The sequence below is a fragment of the Aulostomus chinensis genome, chromosome 12 (assembly GCF_037954235.1).
Source record: "Aulostomus chinensis isolate RoL2024-O1b breed Wild chromosome 12, RoL_Achi_v1.0, whole genome shotgun sequence".
Classification (NCBI taxonomy): domain Eukaryota; kingdom Metazoa; phylum Chordata; class Actinopteri; order Syngnathiformes; family Aulostomidae; genus Aulostomus; species Aulostomus chinensis.
The window spans coordinates 17,081,714-17,097,675 of record NC_141331.1 but is presented as its reverse complement, the minus strand read 5'-3'; the positions used below and the strand labels follow the sequence as shown (position 1 = coordinate 17,097,675).

Sequence of the window (15,962 nt, the reverse complement as noted above, 5' to 3'; positions counted from 1 at the left end):
TACTGGCTACAAGTTATTGATTTTTCATTTTGCTCAATATCCCCTAGCTGTTAATAGAATTTACACCAGACTATCAATGTTTCAAGGAGGCCTCTCCCCTCCCCGTAGGATCTTGCAAGGATCCTCTCACCCTCGCAGTAGCACATTTAGAGCTCGCCTTGCATAAGTTCCAGATGTGAGCATCCAGCTGACGGAGGAGACATGGACATAATTGGTTATGCAGACAAAAGTGATATATGCGTCAGCAGCAGTTTGGAAAACAACCAGGAGCAACAGAGGTGAGTCTGTTTTACTTCGCTATTCACGTGACAACAGATTTGTTATGTGAACAATTTACTACATTTAAGGTAAAACAAGTCCTCTTCCTGTTTGTCTTCTACTTAAAAAGACTCTAATAAAAACGATTCCCCATTTTCTGAATTAATAAGATAACTTTTCATGGGAAAGAAAACCCTCTGCCCTGCGCTTCTAAAATAACAAGACACTTTTTTTGTGGAATAATAGAGTTTTTCTCTGAGTTAATGAGATACCCTCAAATCCCATAAGAGAAGGCACTTATTCCTCTTTGAGAGCTCATGGAAGCAAACATGTCCCCGTATCATCTTTGAAGGATCCTGTAAATATATGTATAATGATAATGAGGCCGATTAGAAACTTAGGTCCCCATGCAGGTGACTGAAGGGTCCCCTTTTCAAGAAGACTTTTTACCCCCGCCTGATGTTGACGGTGCTGCTCGTCTGTCAGCGGGATTATGAAAAAACTTTGTGGGTGAATTTCAAAAACCTTGGTGGAGGGGTTTAGCGTGGGCCAGGACAGAAACCTTTCAATTTGGAGGTAGATCTGTTCAACATGGTGAAAAATTGTACATTTTAACATCAGGTTCACCATGACAGTGATATGCACTCCCCAAATGCCCTCTGGAAAAGTGTGTGTTGTAAATTTCGAAAATGAAAATAGGCATTTGTCATTCAAACATTTCAGAAAAACTGGGATTTTTTTCTCTCTCAGATGAATAAAGTCTGGAATTGTGTAAGTGATGTGTCATTCCAGCAGTAGAAAATGTAACTGAACCTTGTAAGTAGATTTCTGCCATCTCTATTAAATTATTACTCAAATTTTTCCATTCTATTGAGAATAGAAAAACAGTTCTCCTCCATATCATCAGCGTGCTCTCACAGACGCTGGCTGATTGGCTCAGAGCCCAGCCTGAAGCGACGCACTGCGTCTGATGCAAGTGGCAACGTTGTTGGCCTGATGACCTTCGCAGCTTTCCATGGGCACATTGATTTTCTCTCCCACATTACAGATAATGGCTGGCTGCTGTGAATCCTATCCTCCCAGGGTAGCAGCTCGGAGCTTCTGTCGGGTGTCGACACGGGAGTGGCTATCTGATTTGAGGAATTTGATATCCTGTGATTTCATTGACTAGCATTGACGTCTGCGTACTTCCTGTCTATGATTTGAGTATGTTTACCGGCTTATGCCTGTCGGGGTTTGTACTGTTCCACTTTCATTGTGCCCAGAAAATGATGAGAAATGTTTCATTAAATAATGTTTGTTTTAAACAGCAAGAGCAACTCGACTTTCAAGAGCGTAAGCGTTTATCCAACTGTGTTAATGGATTTCAAAGTTGTTTAATTAACTATGATTAATGACCTATTTGGCATTCTTCTGTAATGGCAAAAAGAAGACAATTATTGCTAGGTAAATAGTGTAAATCACATTACTGGAGTGAGGGCAATGGACAGCAGTAACAAATACATCTGTAACCTTTAGTGAGGACAGGCCTTTGTATTATATGAGTTTTCAAGTTCTGCATGGAGCATTTCTCATTATTTTATGCAAATTAGGGCATCTACTGTTTGTATGGATCATGAAATAATGAAAAAAAAAATCACTTTTCCCCCGTTATTATGTAAAACTCAGATCTGCTTTGATGGACTGAGAGTCAATTCCTACCTATTTTCTCATTTTTCACAGTTTCACTGGTTTTGCTCGCTGCTGTTCCTCATAATGTATCATTCGGTTGAGAACGCTTGTATGTCTTTAAATGCATTTGACTAATCAGAGCCTGCTGTCATACAAGCTGTCAGAGATATTTGCAAAGAAGCTTGAAGCATCACATTGTTTTAAAGAGAAACAAATGAGCCATCCGCCCACACGCAGTGAGCAGCACATTAAATCACAACGCACTCTGCCTATCATCATCATCGTCATCACCGTCTTAAATCATCGCTGTTGTGACCCCCAAGACAACGCTAAACGGAATTCTCAGTCCTGTAAACAGAGCAGGGTTATCGCACTTTGAGCGTCCCCTCCTCTGACTCTAAATGGTGCGGCCTGTGTGTCACGGAAAAAACAGGCCGCTGATGCAGGGTGCTGTGGCCCAGGGGCGAGTGTTAGTCCCCATGACTGGACGGATTCACATGCAGTATTTTTCTCTGAGAAAAAGGTCGGCTTTTGTTTGCTTTAACCTCCCGCAGCGTTCGCTCTGTTGTGGCCATATGGTCATGCGCGGCAGCTGTACATGCAGAAAGAGAGAGCGTGGAAAAATGGTGCCAACTGAAATAATTGTACGGCACTGTGGTAATACACAGGAGACACTTCTCTATGTTACATGTGTCTTAGTTGTCAAGGAGGCCCAACTTTCAGTTCTCAGTTCTTGTTGTGTGTACACGGGATGGGAAATGTTATGCAAGCAGTTCCATTTGCTTGCAGAGGCAAAGACACGTGCCTCAGTTCATAACTAATGGAAGACTGTGTGTGCCATTCATGCATGAGAGACTCTGCATGGCATAATCCAACGTGAACCGTAGTGATGTTAAAATACCATGACGTTATGAGAGAATGCCCTTAAAGAATCTCAGAATATGGACAAAAATCTATCGAATTTACAGCATTATGAACTATGATTTGGAAAAAAAAAACCACACGCATAAATATTACAAATATGAGTCATGAAACAGTGCTACTGTATAATATTTGGGTTAAGATCTAATTCCATGGTTTATATAGGATTTATATTTGGCTCCGTTAAGGGTGACAGTTGGCAAGCAGACAGTGATAGAGTCTGGATTATGGCTGAAGCTTAATTTTTAAACCCTCATGGATGATAAAACAAATGCCTTTTCTGAAAGCCTTGCGCAGGGGATAAGATTAATATAACAGTTTTTACAATTTGTAAAAAGATTTTAAACCATACCTGCAAAATTTAAGTTCGCTCATGAGCTTGAAAATGTCTTTTAATACCTGCTTGAATATAAAAACACCATAGTTGAGTTTCACCCAAACACAACATATTCTCCTTCAGCTCATGGAGGCAACCTCAAAACGTTTCATTGGAGTCCAGCTGTTCAGCATTGATCCCTGTGTGTGTTTGCCGATGCACTGGCCCGGAATGTGATGTTATTTCATTACTGAGGCAGAAGCGACAAGCTCGGCCTCCTCCCCGAGGGCACTGGCCAGTCACTTGGACAGGACCACTGTATGTAATCATAACTGAATGCCTTAGTCAGACAAGCTCAGTTGCCTATGGAGAGTCCAAATCAAGCAGGGAAAAACTTTGGAAGGACTGGCGCGCACATTAGCAAAAGGGGCTTTAACTGCTTGGACAGGAAACACTGAAACAAGCGCTGCATTAAAAGACTTGTCATCAAGAATGGACCCAGACGACAATGAAGTCGGTATCTTCACTGTCATTCAGTGAGTAGTGTTCTGTGTTGTCCTGCAATAACTCTCAAAGTCAGTCAGAGCTGATCTCTTGTTGCGGAGACGAACGCGCTGATGGTTGTCCTTTGTTTTCATTCTTCTTAGCAGATATTTACAGCTAAAGGCAGTTTAAAGTGCAGAACAGAAAGGTTTAGCTTTAATAAGTCGTGCAATCAAATTATTTAGAAGCGCCTCCACCACGTGGAGTTAATTATGTTTCCTGTGCTGCATTACACCGAAAATTACCAAACTTATTTTCAGGAAACACAGTTGAGTGGTGGAGTATTAGAATGCATCAAGGGGCAGATTCAAACATTTATATTCTTTTTTTTTTCACCATTGTGACATTTCGCTTTTTTTGTTGTTTTTACTAGACCATTATAAACCAGGTGCTGAAAGCGATATACTGTATATTTAAGTGACAGATGCCATCTAGTGGCCATAGAAATTATGAACACAGGAACGTAGGGAATCTGATGATACCAAGATAAGGAAAATGTCTACATTGGAAAGAAGGTTGGGGGTGATGGATGACTCCATGGGTCCAGGTGGAGCCACTGTTTCAAAAGCCAAGAGTAACATTACCAAAAACACCCTTATCCTAAAAAAAAGTGTTTTTGTGCCTAATTATAACCAGGCCTTAACCACAGCATTCAATCTTCACCTCTGCCAGGGAGGTAAAGCGATCACCAGCATGTGTGAGTGTTTGTTGGTTGCTTGGTTTGCGAACAGAATATCTAAAAAAAACAACAACAACTGAAAACAGATGAGCAGATTTTGATCATTTGGAGATGACCTGGATCAAATTCCAGATCTTGAATCTTGAAAACTGCTTTCAGCAATTTTTAAGCAGACTGATCCCGTTCCTATTACCAGTAGACAAGGAGTTGCCTCTTTGTTTCTCTTCTACACCGGAAAGAAGTGAAAGATTTCAAAACAGAGTGTAGCCTCCTAGGCTTGTGTACAGTAGTAAAAAGCAGCATGAGGGAAAGTGGTCGTGTTTCTGTAAGTTTTTCAAACTCAGCGCTGACTGAGAGATATTACTGTCGCCTCTTGAACGCAAATGTTTTTGAATATGTGACTGAGAGGATAAAAGGTTGAAGAGGATACCAGCAGAGGTGACAAGATCTCATGTATATTCTTGATAGTGGAGCCCATCACTCATCGCATATGTGTCCAAGATTGGAAACAACAGAGGCCAGCTGAAAATGGCCGTGTTCACCCCCTTTTGTGTTCCCACCGATGTGGATCGATGATGGAGCCAATAAATACTTGTGTTTACTGCAGGTTTACCCTGGAGTGAATACATATTAAAGCTGGAGAAAAAAATCTGATGTTAGTTGGTTTTTCGGCCAGTGGGAATGGGGCTATTTTTCTCACTGGTCCGTCTTCCTGCTTGCTAACTGGGATACTGGGGATATTGCAAGTCTAACTGAGGGTTGTGGGGAACTGGGAAAAGTGGTAATTTGTCTAGAGGGCTGTTACACGAGTCAAAGTAAAATCAGCAGTATTCAGTGAAAATCTAGTTAGTCTAGAGAGAATCTAGTTAGTCTAGAGAGAATCTAGTCAATCTAGTTTAGTTTCTAAAGCAGCCCATTACATATTTCTACTTGAGGCTGGCAGCTCAAGGCTACTTTGTCTTCAAAAAGCATAACCTGCCCACATCTGAAAATTTAGTCATGAAAACATAGGACAAGATGTTAGGAACCGTCCTTTCTGCCAGTGGGTGATGAGCACTTATATACACTTAAACAAGGTTTAGTCACAATCTGCATTTTCTCCAGAAGCTTTCGAGGACCCGAACGTGCTCCCAGGTGTATCTCCTTTGTGTGAGGCCTGTCTTGCAGGCTCCCATGATGTGTTCGAGAGTTGCTGGCTGGTTTGGCACAAGTGAGATCTTCACTCTACCATTGATTGAGATTCTTTGGTGATGGAATCAAGTCATATGTCACTCTTATGAAAAAGGTGATCTTATTTGTTTCTATTCCCCAAAGCTCCCTCTAGCTGATCTTTCTTCTCCCTACACTTTCACCTTGCATTGGCCCTGCCTTTGCACTTCTCAAGACGTCCTCCTGTCAACGCACGTCCTCGACCACTAGCGTCCTTTGCCCTGACGTTGTAGCCTTTTGCCAGTTTGGTTAGAAGCTTTAAGGACAACACCTCCCTTCTGTGCTGGACTTGGCCCTCAATATCTTTGTGCCGAAGGCCTGTAGAAGCTTGCTGCGCTGCATCGGATGGTGTCCACTTCCGCCCACTTGGTAGGTGCAGTGCAGCAATATTGATAGTCTTGTCTCTGGAGTCCTTCAGTGTCAAGTGGAGTTGTTCTTTAAAACATTTGTATTCCTCAGTTAGACAAGTGAGAGGTAGTTCCAGGACCACTTCATCTTAGAGGCTGATGTCAACATTGTTTTTGTATGAAGTGATGATTCGCGCCATCTTCTCCAAGGTTGTTACTGGGGCTTCATAAACAGTGAGTGGCCACATTATCCGGAGTAAGAGTCCAAACTGTTGGCACTGAAGCTTCAGTTTCCCAGGCAACTGAGTCTCGTTGAGTCAATCATTTATCTGACCGCGAATTAGGAGTTCAATGCGAAACTAATGGAGGATCTTAAATGAAACAAAACTATTGGAACAACCATATAAATCTTCTTCAATCAAAACTTTTGATGTGATAAGTCAAAATGTCAACAGTAGCATTTACAATTCCAGACGGTTGAATGGGTATAAAGCTGGTCAATCACAGTCTGCTCCCAAATTAAATGTCCAGTGCGTAGAATTTAACTACATATATTTAAAAATACTTTTTAAATTAATGTATAATTAACTTAACTCAGACTATTTTTTTTTTTTTTTTTTTTGGACAGAGACCTTTATAGGCCCCCAACCCCATGTTGCCTCTACTGTAGCTCTAGATGGACAAAATAAAGACTTTTGCGTTGCCTTTTATTTGGTCATGTTTGAAAAACAAAAACAAAAACACCACTAGCGACTTCTTTAAACCTCCCTAAACAAGCAAGCAGAGAAAGCTCTGTTCTGTTTATTCACCCACCGTAGGTTTACACGTTTTCATCCAACTATGTTTGTTAGTGGAATGCATTCATGCAACAACTCCCCAGTCACACTAGTTACACCAGGACTAGCTGATTGAAGTCAAACTGGACAGCTGTCATGGCTCACAGAGATTTTTCAGGGTTAGGGTGTGCCTGTGTTGAGGTCAGTTTTAAATAGTGGCAAAAGTGAATAATAACAACTACGGTGTCTATCACGTAGCCCATAAAGACAGTTTCCCTGGGACCTACACTGAGAAAGAAGACTAAGAATATTTTAGCTTCCCAACCACTGCAAAATGACTTGTTTAACTACCATAATTAGATCAATTTGGTCCATTGACCTTTGGAAAATCTAGAAGAGCCACAAGATTACATTATTTTTACCCATTCAAGTTGACCATGGATTAAACTGGACGTTGGAAGGGGGATGTTGCTTGTATTCTTGTTCTATAGACGTGTGAACTTGTGTTTCTTTTTTTACTCGGATGCAAAACTGTTTTGGCTTCATGCACCACTGAGCTATTTATAAAGCTCTATGCTGGTGAGCCTTGGATAGAAGATGAGTAGTTGGATAAAAGTGACAAACATGATCATGTTTAAAAACCGGCATATAACCCACAACAGCTGCAGGTGCGGAGTATCGTGGCAGTATGTTGTTTTATTCAGTCCACACAGAATAGTCCCCAGCCTCCCAGTGTTACTTTGAACTTTATCAGCAGGTGTAGTGGAAATGGCAAACCAAATCCATAATCTTTTCAAAGCGTAGCACAACTCAGCCAGGTAACACTTCACTTTTTTATCCCAATTAGTCACACCACTGAATATTCATGGATGGGGGGGGGGGGGGGGGGGGCGGGGGGACGGGACCCAGCGTTCACATCTTTAAACTCCCTCCTAAAAGCTGTTTAATTCACTGAATAAATCAGCTTCAGCGCTGCCATAATTAGTGTTGCACTAACAGATTGGGAAAGTTTAGGTACTAAGGTGGCTCCTAGGCGGACAAACACACACACACACACACACACACAAAGCAACAAAACGCTGCCGTCGACACAGTTGTGCGGGGTGTCTGAGGGCAGTTTGCTGTCGCTGACACACATCCGATTAAGGTCCAGGGGGAGCTAATGCTAAGTAGAGGCCGGAGGGCTACATAGTCACATTACTGCAGTGCAAAATCAAGGTGATACAATCTGCAGTACAGTACACCACTGTAGATGAATGCATGATCAGAGTCCAATTCTGTTGATCTAAAGCTCTTCTGAGCACACATTCACGGCCTTGTTATTTAGCATGGTTAGCAATTAATGCAAAGTGGTTGTGCTCTGCTTATTTTAAACTTTTAAAGTCAAGCGATGTAATCCAAAGGCAGGGCTTGCAAAATTTAAGCACAGTTGGGTTTTAAGTGGTCAAGTGTGCCCGAATGACTGAATTCAGCTGTTTTAAAAGTGGCTGGGAGAGAGGAGAGTTAGGGATCAGCAGGGTTTTATCAGTAAAGCTTCAGCCATATTCTCCTTAGATCACGCTGCTGTCTGACCCTAATATCTGCTGCCACTCATGTTGGCCTCCAGGCCACAAGCTCAAATGGGCAAACATAACTGTCCACAATACGCTGAGTCTCTCAATCCCTCTGCCACAGGACACCGCCGCTGCATTTAAAGCAAACTGTTAGACATGCTCTCCTCCCTCATCAGGGTATTCTTGATGTCTTTAGTGACCCTACCCCAAAACAAACAGTACTTTGTTCCAAAAATGTATCATCAGCTCCATCTTTTTTTTTTTTTTTTTTTTTTTTTACACTTTTCACTGTCGAATTAAAAAAAGGAAAAAAAAAATCTGTCAGGGACAATTGGGTGGTTCACCTTTCTCACCAATCTAGTTTCATTTTATTCAAGGCAGGAAACAAATCTGAGACTGACCCTGAGTCAGAGTGACAACATTCTTTATTGCAATGTATCACTCTCAGCAAAGGCGCATTGACTCAACCCCGCAGAAGCTTACAAGTTGTGGCATTTTAATACAGGATGGTTTGCTTCTCCACTGTGGAAGGAATTACAAATGGTAGCTTGAAAAATTGTCAACGAGAATCTAGCAGTGTTTGTATTCTATGTATTTATTTATCCCTGACCGCTTGACATTTTTATTGATTTGTATTTTCTATCATGCTGTCAGGCCCCCAGCTGAGATTCACACTGAATGTAACTGGGTAGGGGAATAACTCTTGTTATCCTTGTCAACTATATTTACTCTCATTCCTACTAAAATGATTCTCATAAGCATATTTATAGCTGATGATATACTGTAGCCATAGAAGTGTTGCGGATTCTCTTAGAAGATTACTATTTGATGTTGTGTGTTTCCTGCACGTCACACCACAGAGGACTTCCTTTTATCAAAAGTCGGCGTGAAGAAGAATCAAACCTCTGTGGATCAGAGACGAGGCTAATTGGAACTTGGCGGGTTTGGGCAGAGGTGCCTCATCTGTGGCGTTTTGATTTATGAAGGGTGATTCTTCCTCCTTGCGCTAATAGACACGTGGTGATTCTTCATTGGGAGCTGGGATGTGATGTTGGCAAGTACCCTTTGCCTGACTCTCAAGACTGTGCTGCTGCTGCTGCTCACTAATATCAATTTATGAGGATTCAACAGAAATGTCACTACACCCTGAACCAGCTGGAAAAAATATGGTGATTAAATTTGATCTTAAGGAATCTCAGAGAGAAAATTAGATGCTTGAGGCATCTATTAACATGCATAAAAGCATTATGACCAGTCCTATTATAGTCTTCTCCCTTCTGGAAATTGATGAATCACACCTTCTCTTTATATACATACATACATACATACTGTCTCAATATGTATGTATACATATATATATATATATATATATATATATATATATATATATATATATATATATATATATATATATATATATATATATACATATACATACATACATATATATATATATATATATATACATACATATTGAGACAGTATGTATGTATGTATGTATATACATATATATATGAAGAATCCTGACTATCGTCTTCTTTTATAGGGTTGCATCATCGCTGAGTGTTGTGTGAATTGCTAAAATGTTTTGAGGCCTCTCATAGATGCTATCATGGTGAGCGAGCATTTAACAGCTGAACTGTTTTGAAAGGTCAAAAACAAATGCAGTGTACTGTACAGTACGGGGTGTGCTAATGTGCAGCTGTGAGGCAGAGACCTCAGCTGGGGGAGGACACACATTAGGTCCTGCCATCTCTCCAGCTGCTCTCCACTGTTGCGTTTTCACATTATATTGCACATGGCGCCGCGTGTCCCTTCATTGCTGTCATTCTTTTTACCCTGCTGTCTGACAACACTTCACATTGTGGAGGATTGATGAGACTAGCCTCTGGGGAATGCTAGGAAGCTGGCTGCATCCTTTAGTAGTAATTCTTGTGGCTCCTTCACCCATACACACATATAACATCCTGTCACATTCCTCTCTCATCTCCCACCACCACCACCAACACTGTCCCTCCCTCCCTCTCTCTCTCTCTCCCTCCCACTGCCCCTCGCTTTGGCTCTCCCTGCCTCTCACCAAAGCTGTTGTTACTGTGCGGGTCCTGCTCATAATTCCGCTGCGATGGAAATTAAATGAAGGTGGCTTAACGCTGCTAACAGAGGCATGCTTTGAAGGATGTAACTGGGGGACGCTGCACTGCCAGATTCTTTTCCATGGGCTATGGATTTGTGCCGCTGAGGCGAGGACACAGCAATCACTCAGCCATGCAGAAGCCCAGACAACAGGACTAATCTCTCCACCTGACTTGTGGAAGCTCTACTTTTTTCCCCTGAATTATTTATTTGTCGCTGCTACAGACAGCGTGGCACAATGGAGCCAGAGTGAAGTAGAATTTTTTTTTTAGCCTTGACTGCAGTCTGCAGCACACATGGATGTGTTCAGCTTTGTGAAGATGCCAAAGCTGTCAGGGTGAGTCCGCTGGATGCTGCTGTGGATGTTCCCCTCCGTTCTTCTAGTAAGGTGGCAGAGTATGAACATCGCCGTGATTTAGAGAGAACGGGGTGATTAAAAATGCTGAGGTTTTTTTTTTTCTTTTCTTTTTTTGATCACTCAAGAGTTGTGCAGTCATGTATGATGTGAAATGAATGAACAAGTGACGGAGATGGGAGTGGGGATGGATGCAGAAGCTGAGGCTGTTCATGTGTCTAAAATGTTCTTTTAATATTAAATGAAAAAAACAATTGCATGGATAGATTATTCAAAATAGTTTCTAGCAGACATCGTGTGACTGAAGTATAATAGTATGTCTTCCTACATAAATGCGTAATTTAAGATGAGTGGTCAAGCCTAACAGAAGACGAACACTTGGGGCTAATGAAAATATTACATGCATCACTTTCCAGTTCTAATAGATCATTTCTTCTGCAGTGACAGAGATCAGAAATGGTATTTGTGATATAAGAAGTGATAGAAAGTACAACTTTAAACTACCAATCGTGAGGAATTCATTCACGGCCAGGCCAAACACCTCACCTTATGCACCCATGGGTCTGCTAGATTGAGTTGATCTGCCCCAGTGGACAGTAATCCTCCAAGAGGATTTGGTTCCATCAGCAGCACCACAGAACCAAAAGTGGTGGGAGAACTGACCATAATTGGAGAATATCAAAAATCCGGCACTGCACGTGCCTTTTACAGAGTCTTTTATTTCACTTCATCTCCACTGCAATCTGTTGATGACTCATATGTTCTTTTCTGGAGCTGGCAGAAAAATGACACGCTGTTTAATTCCTGCGGAAAGACAAGGGTGCACCGAATTGCGATGCAATTCAAAGTTCTGTTGTTATTGTCGCTGACATACCTGGTGAAAGTGGCAGGGATTTTCCATCAGAGTGGGAGAGGACTGTTGCTTTCTAGTTAGTATCCCCCCTCCTGGAAGCGTTTATGATGCGGCTCCCAGTGGACCACCAACGTCACTGCATCCTGTCACTGTTAATAATGCCACACAGTGCTATCCCTGATTACCACTTGCCACTGCTACACTGCCGTTTTTATTTTTTCTCCCACTCAGCTGCCAGCAAGAATTTAAGTCAGACGGATGCTGTTTTGCTAAGGTTGATTTCACCAGAAAAACAACAACAATTACTTGTATTTATAAAAGAAATCTACAGGGAATGTGAGGTTTTTCCTCTTCCTCAAGCCTAACAACACCCCAGACGTGTCTGCTGTCACGCACAAAAACCTTTTTCCTGCATTGATCCGTCCAACTCTTTGTGCTGAATTCAAAACCTCATCTGACCAAAGTTGCTTGGGCTGTGTTTTGTAGAACTTTGGGTGAACTCACAGCTGGAAAGTTACAGATTACACAAATTTATACATGGAATAGCTTACATGGAAAAGTATCAATTATCACATCTTCACATTGCATACTTTCTGTCAATCAAGAAAAGATGAGATAAATATGTATCCTTTTTACATAAACCACATACTTGCACATAGGAATATTTTCTGATTACCGGTTACTGTTTTGGCAGTTCGTCATGCTTTGCCTCAACTTTTGGAAACAAATAGATTAGCCTGAATGTTTATTTGAGTACACAAAGGTCTGTCATACTTAGCTGCTTAAAGTCAGAAGCTGTAAGAGACCAGATATGGCTCAGGGTCAGAAACAGTAGCCAGCTGGCTGATGGACGAGGTCTCGGGCAACCATTTACTTGGTTTTGTCCTTTAGAGCTTTTAGCATAAAAGCAGCGAGCAGCACAATGAGGTGCAGCGAAGTTCAAGTTTAGATCAGCGAGGAGTCATAAATTATAAGGAGAACACAGATGCCTTCCTTCAATTTTGTACGCCTCTTACTTTTATAGCTGGATATATATTGCCAAATTTTAGATACACCTAATGCAGTATAATACAAGAGCAGTTCAATCATGTGAATTATGGTGCTGGCTGGCCGTGGGAATATATTTACTAGATTCCCAATGTTGTAAGTGGTTCACGCTTGCTATTTCCAGAGATTGTGGTGTTTTTCTATTTACAGGTAAACTAGAGACTCGCCAGCAAATAGAAGCAGGATCATGGTGGGTGGGCTGCTTCCCAGATGCGGTTTTATTCCCACCCAGCAGAGATTAACAAACAACAACAAAAAAAAACCTTTCTTTATAGAGGCACCAGAGAGCTGCTAAGGATAGTGTGGTTGCCCATGGCAACAATATCAGAGCATCCAAAGACAAAAATAATATTCATTTGGAAAAAAATGGAGAAAAATAAGAGATTCTCTAGAAGTGAATGTTGTGCAGAAACGAGAGTGTGAGTTTTGGTTGTGGTGTGATCATGTTGTAGTGGTTTCTTTGACATCATGTAAAAAACAGTGCCGTCTTCGCCAGTGTCAATCAAACAACATTTGGAAGTGGTTTTGGTACAGAATGATGCATGGTCAGCAATATCAATAGCCTGTATAAAATTAGTGGACGTAGACACGATCATTTAACCTCTTCATTTGTGGAATAGAAAGACTTGATTTTGGCATTTTGACTCTCACCATCTTGTTGTTTTGGAGCCAGAAGTGACCATATTGGAAGAAAAAGTTGGCTCTGGAAATAAATCGAGTGAGAGAAGGGTCATTCTCTCACAGGCTTCAACAGATCGGCCATCTTTGTTTGTTTCTACCTGGAAGTTCTGGTGTGACAGCTGATGTTAGGAGTGGGGCACGGTCGCCATCAGGTGGGCTATTTAAACAAAATGTCTTCAGAAGGGTAAAGAGCTAAGTAAGGCTAGCTAGCTAGCTAAAGAAGTTCAAATGCAAAGGCAGAAGATGAACTCTTGTGAGTAAGTGTGATAGACTTCTTCTTGCAACCAGTGAAGTGGTCGCCCCTGCTGGTCGCTTCAGGGATTTCAGGTTTAAAGCATGCCCACAGATTTGGAGGCAATGTCCACTTTTTATACAGTCAAGCTCTACGTAGCAGATTGGTGCATGTTCTCTTGTGCTCTCATGCTGACCAAAGCCTTAGGGCCAAGGTAGTGGTAATGTGGAAAAAAGTCAAGTAGAGGGCAGACATTTTTTATGTGCAACAAAAGCCAAAGTGTTTGTGCCCTAAAAACAGTAACGGCAGTTGAAGTCTTTAAATAAAGCCTTTAATCAGAGCGGTTCCTCTCAGTCTGAGCCACTTCTCTGCTCCTCTCAGGCCTCCTCCCAGGAGTCTTCATCTCCTCTGTCGTCTTTCCACAGATTTTGTATCCAAACAGAATCAAATTAGCAGCTTTTCTGTGCATCAGCCAGTGTCTCAGTTTAATTCAAGAACAGCGAGAGTGCTGCGACACAGCCTCTTCACCATATCGAAGAAGAAAGTCTAAAAGCAAAAACAAGGTTTTCTCTGGGTTTAACCCATTCGCCACAGAGCTGAAGGTTGAAAGAACTGCTGCCTCCATGCAACGACTGTAACACTGTGCTCCTTTTCACCCAGGCGATCTTACAACGGTTACTGTTTACTTAAAGTCTTGTAATACCAGATATCAGAGATGTCCGCCTACCAAAAAAAGAGATTTTTAAATGCTAAGGGTAGTTGCTTGGATGGCACCCTTACATTTTGTGAACGATACATCTTATTGGGAATTATCATTGTGCCAACCCCCAAATGTCTTTCACTGTGTAAGACATAGAATATAACTAGTATAGTGGCATGTAACAACCAGTATTTTGAAGGAGTTTTGTCCTGTGACTGCGCTCCAACAATTCTTGAGTTGTTGCTAGGACAGAGTTGATGGGTACATGGCTGCTGCACATCATCCTTAAGACGTTGGACTGGGTCAGCAATGTTTCCACCCATTTATCCCAACAAAATCTGGGAGATTGTCATCAGCCTCCAAGACCAAAACGTAGAGTCAGAGAAGCTTCTGGTTTCCGTTTGAGTATCTTGGATCAATCACGTTCGAGCGAACCTTGGTTGCGTCCAGAGTGAGCAGTTTGTGTGCAAAACAGACAAAACAAACAGCCAAAATGCAAGTTTGGAAAACTGGCTGTAGTCTGACGATAGAACAAAGCCGTTGTAGTGGCTTTCATTTGTTAACCGAGAGTAAACTGGCTACTTTGAAACGATCCGATCGTATTAGATGATATTTTTGTTATTATCTTTCAACTCCATGCAAATTTCTCAAGTTGCGAATGGACTGTGAACTATGATGGCGGACGGAACAAGGAAGTCTTGGAGTGGATATTCGCTGGCTACTCTAGAGCACTGAAATACTGGCCCTTATTCCCAGAGCCTAAGTTATCACACAAAGCCAACTAGTTTCACCCGTGCAGTAGCGCGACGTTATTAAACTTTCCTCTTATTCCATGTTTAAACTACACCTGTGCCCTTTAGATGTGACAGAGTGTGAATGCGTGTGTTAATACAGAACAGCTCATTAACACACTCCAAACCGGCGACACTGGAGGAGTAGAATGTGATGTCTGATTGTCGAAGGGAAATCTAAAGCTCCGGGGTTATTTCCTGCAATGTTGGACAATACACGCTGGGAAAACTACAAGAGCCATAAAATAAAAAAAAAGAGTCTTATGGCAATCAGCACTTAAGAGTCAGTAAAAATCTCGCCATCGTGTTCTAATGTGAGTCATCTCCCATTGACGTGTCAGACTGTTTTGAAGCATAAATTTGTAGCCGGGGGGTACCAGAATGTGGTTTCATAGAACTTAGCCTCATGGAGATAATCAATGTGAATTATTCAAACTAACTTGAGTGACTGTGTTGGAGTGTGCTTTTCTTAGCCATAGCTTGTCTATAATGCATAGTTACTCGCTACACTAACAGCTTTCATAACACACCAGAATGCTTCTTCACAACTCGCTTGTATTCCAAGAGATGAAAGTGAAAGTGAACAACTGTGATAAAGCACAGATCACATTGTTCATGCAATTTTTATGAAGGACTGAAAAGTGATCTGTCCCTGTCTCTCAGGCCGTATGAATATAATATCTTCCTAATCATGGCTAGTGATAATTTTGCGGGACAGGTCTTTGCCGTTGTTTCTCTTTATTGAGATAATAAGAAGGAATGAAATGAAAATTTTAAATAATCTAAAAAGGTTCAGGTTGTAAAGCTCTTATGGAAATTGATGTGGCAGCAAATCTTACAGGCAGTGGCAATATTATTTTTATTTAACTGCGAGTCAGAATTTATTACACAGCAACT

At 41.5% G+C, this 15,962-nt stretch overlaps 1 protein-coding gene across 2 annotated transcripts in view; it reads left to right on the top strand.

Moving 5' to 3' along the window:
- The first annotated feature begins 3,515 nt into the window (after window positions 1–3,515).
- The window catches only part of LOC147252297 (FERM and PDZ domain-containing protein 4-like), a 38,588-nt gene continuing 26,141 nt past the window's right edge, over window positions 3,516–15,962 (top strand). The window contains exon 1 of one of the 2 annotated variants that reach the window (XM_086220531.1): window positions 3,516–3,702. In XM_086220531.1, the coding sequence (XP_086076657.1) occupies window positions 3,659–3,702 (44 nt within the window). In that variant the 5' untranslated portion in view covers window positions 3,516–3,658. Of the gene's footprint in view, window positions 3,703–10,328; window positions 10,744–15,962 lie in introns of those variants that run through there. The other variant, XM_086220532.1, reaches the window with a different exon arrangement.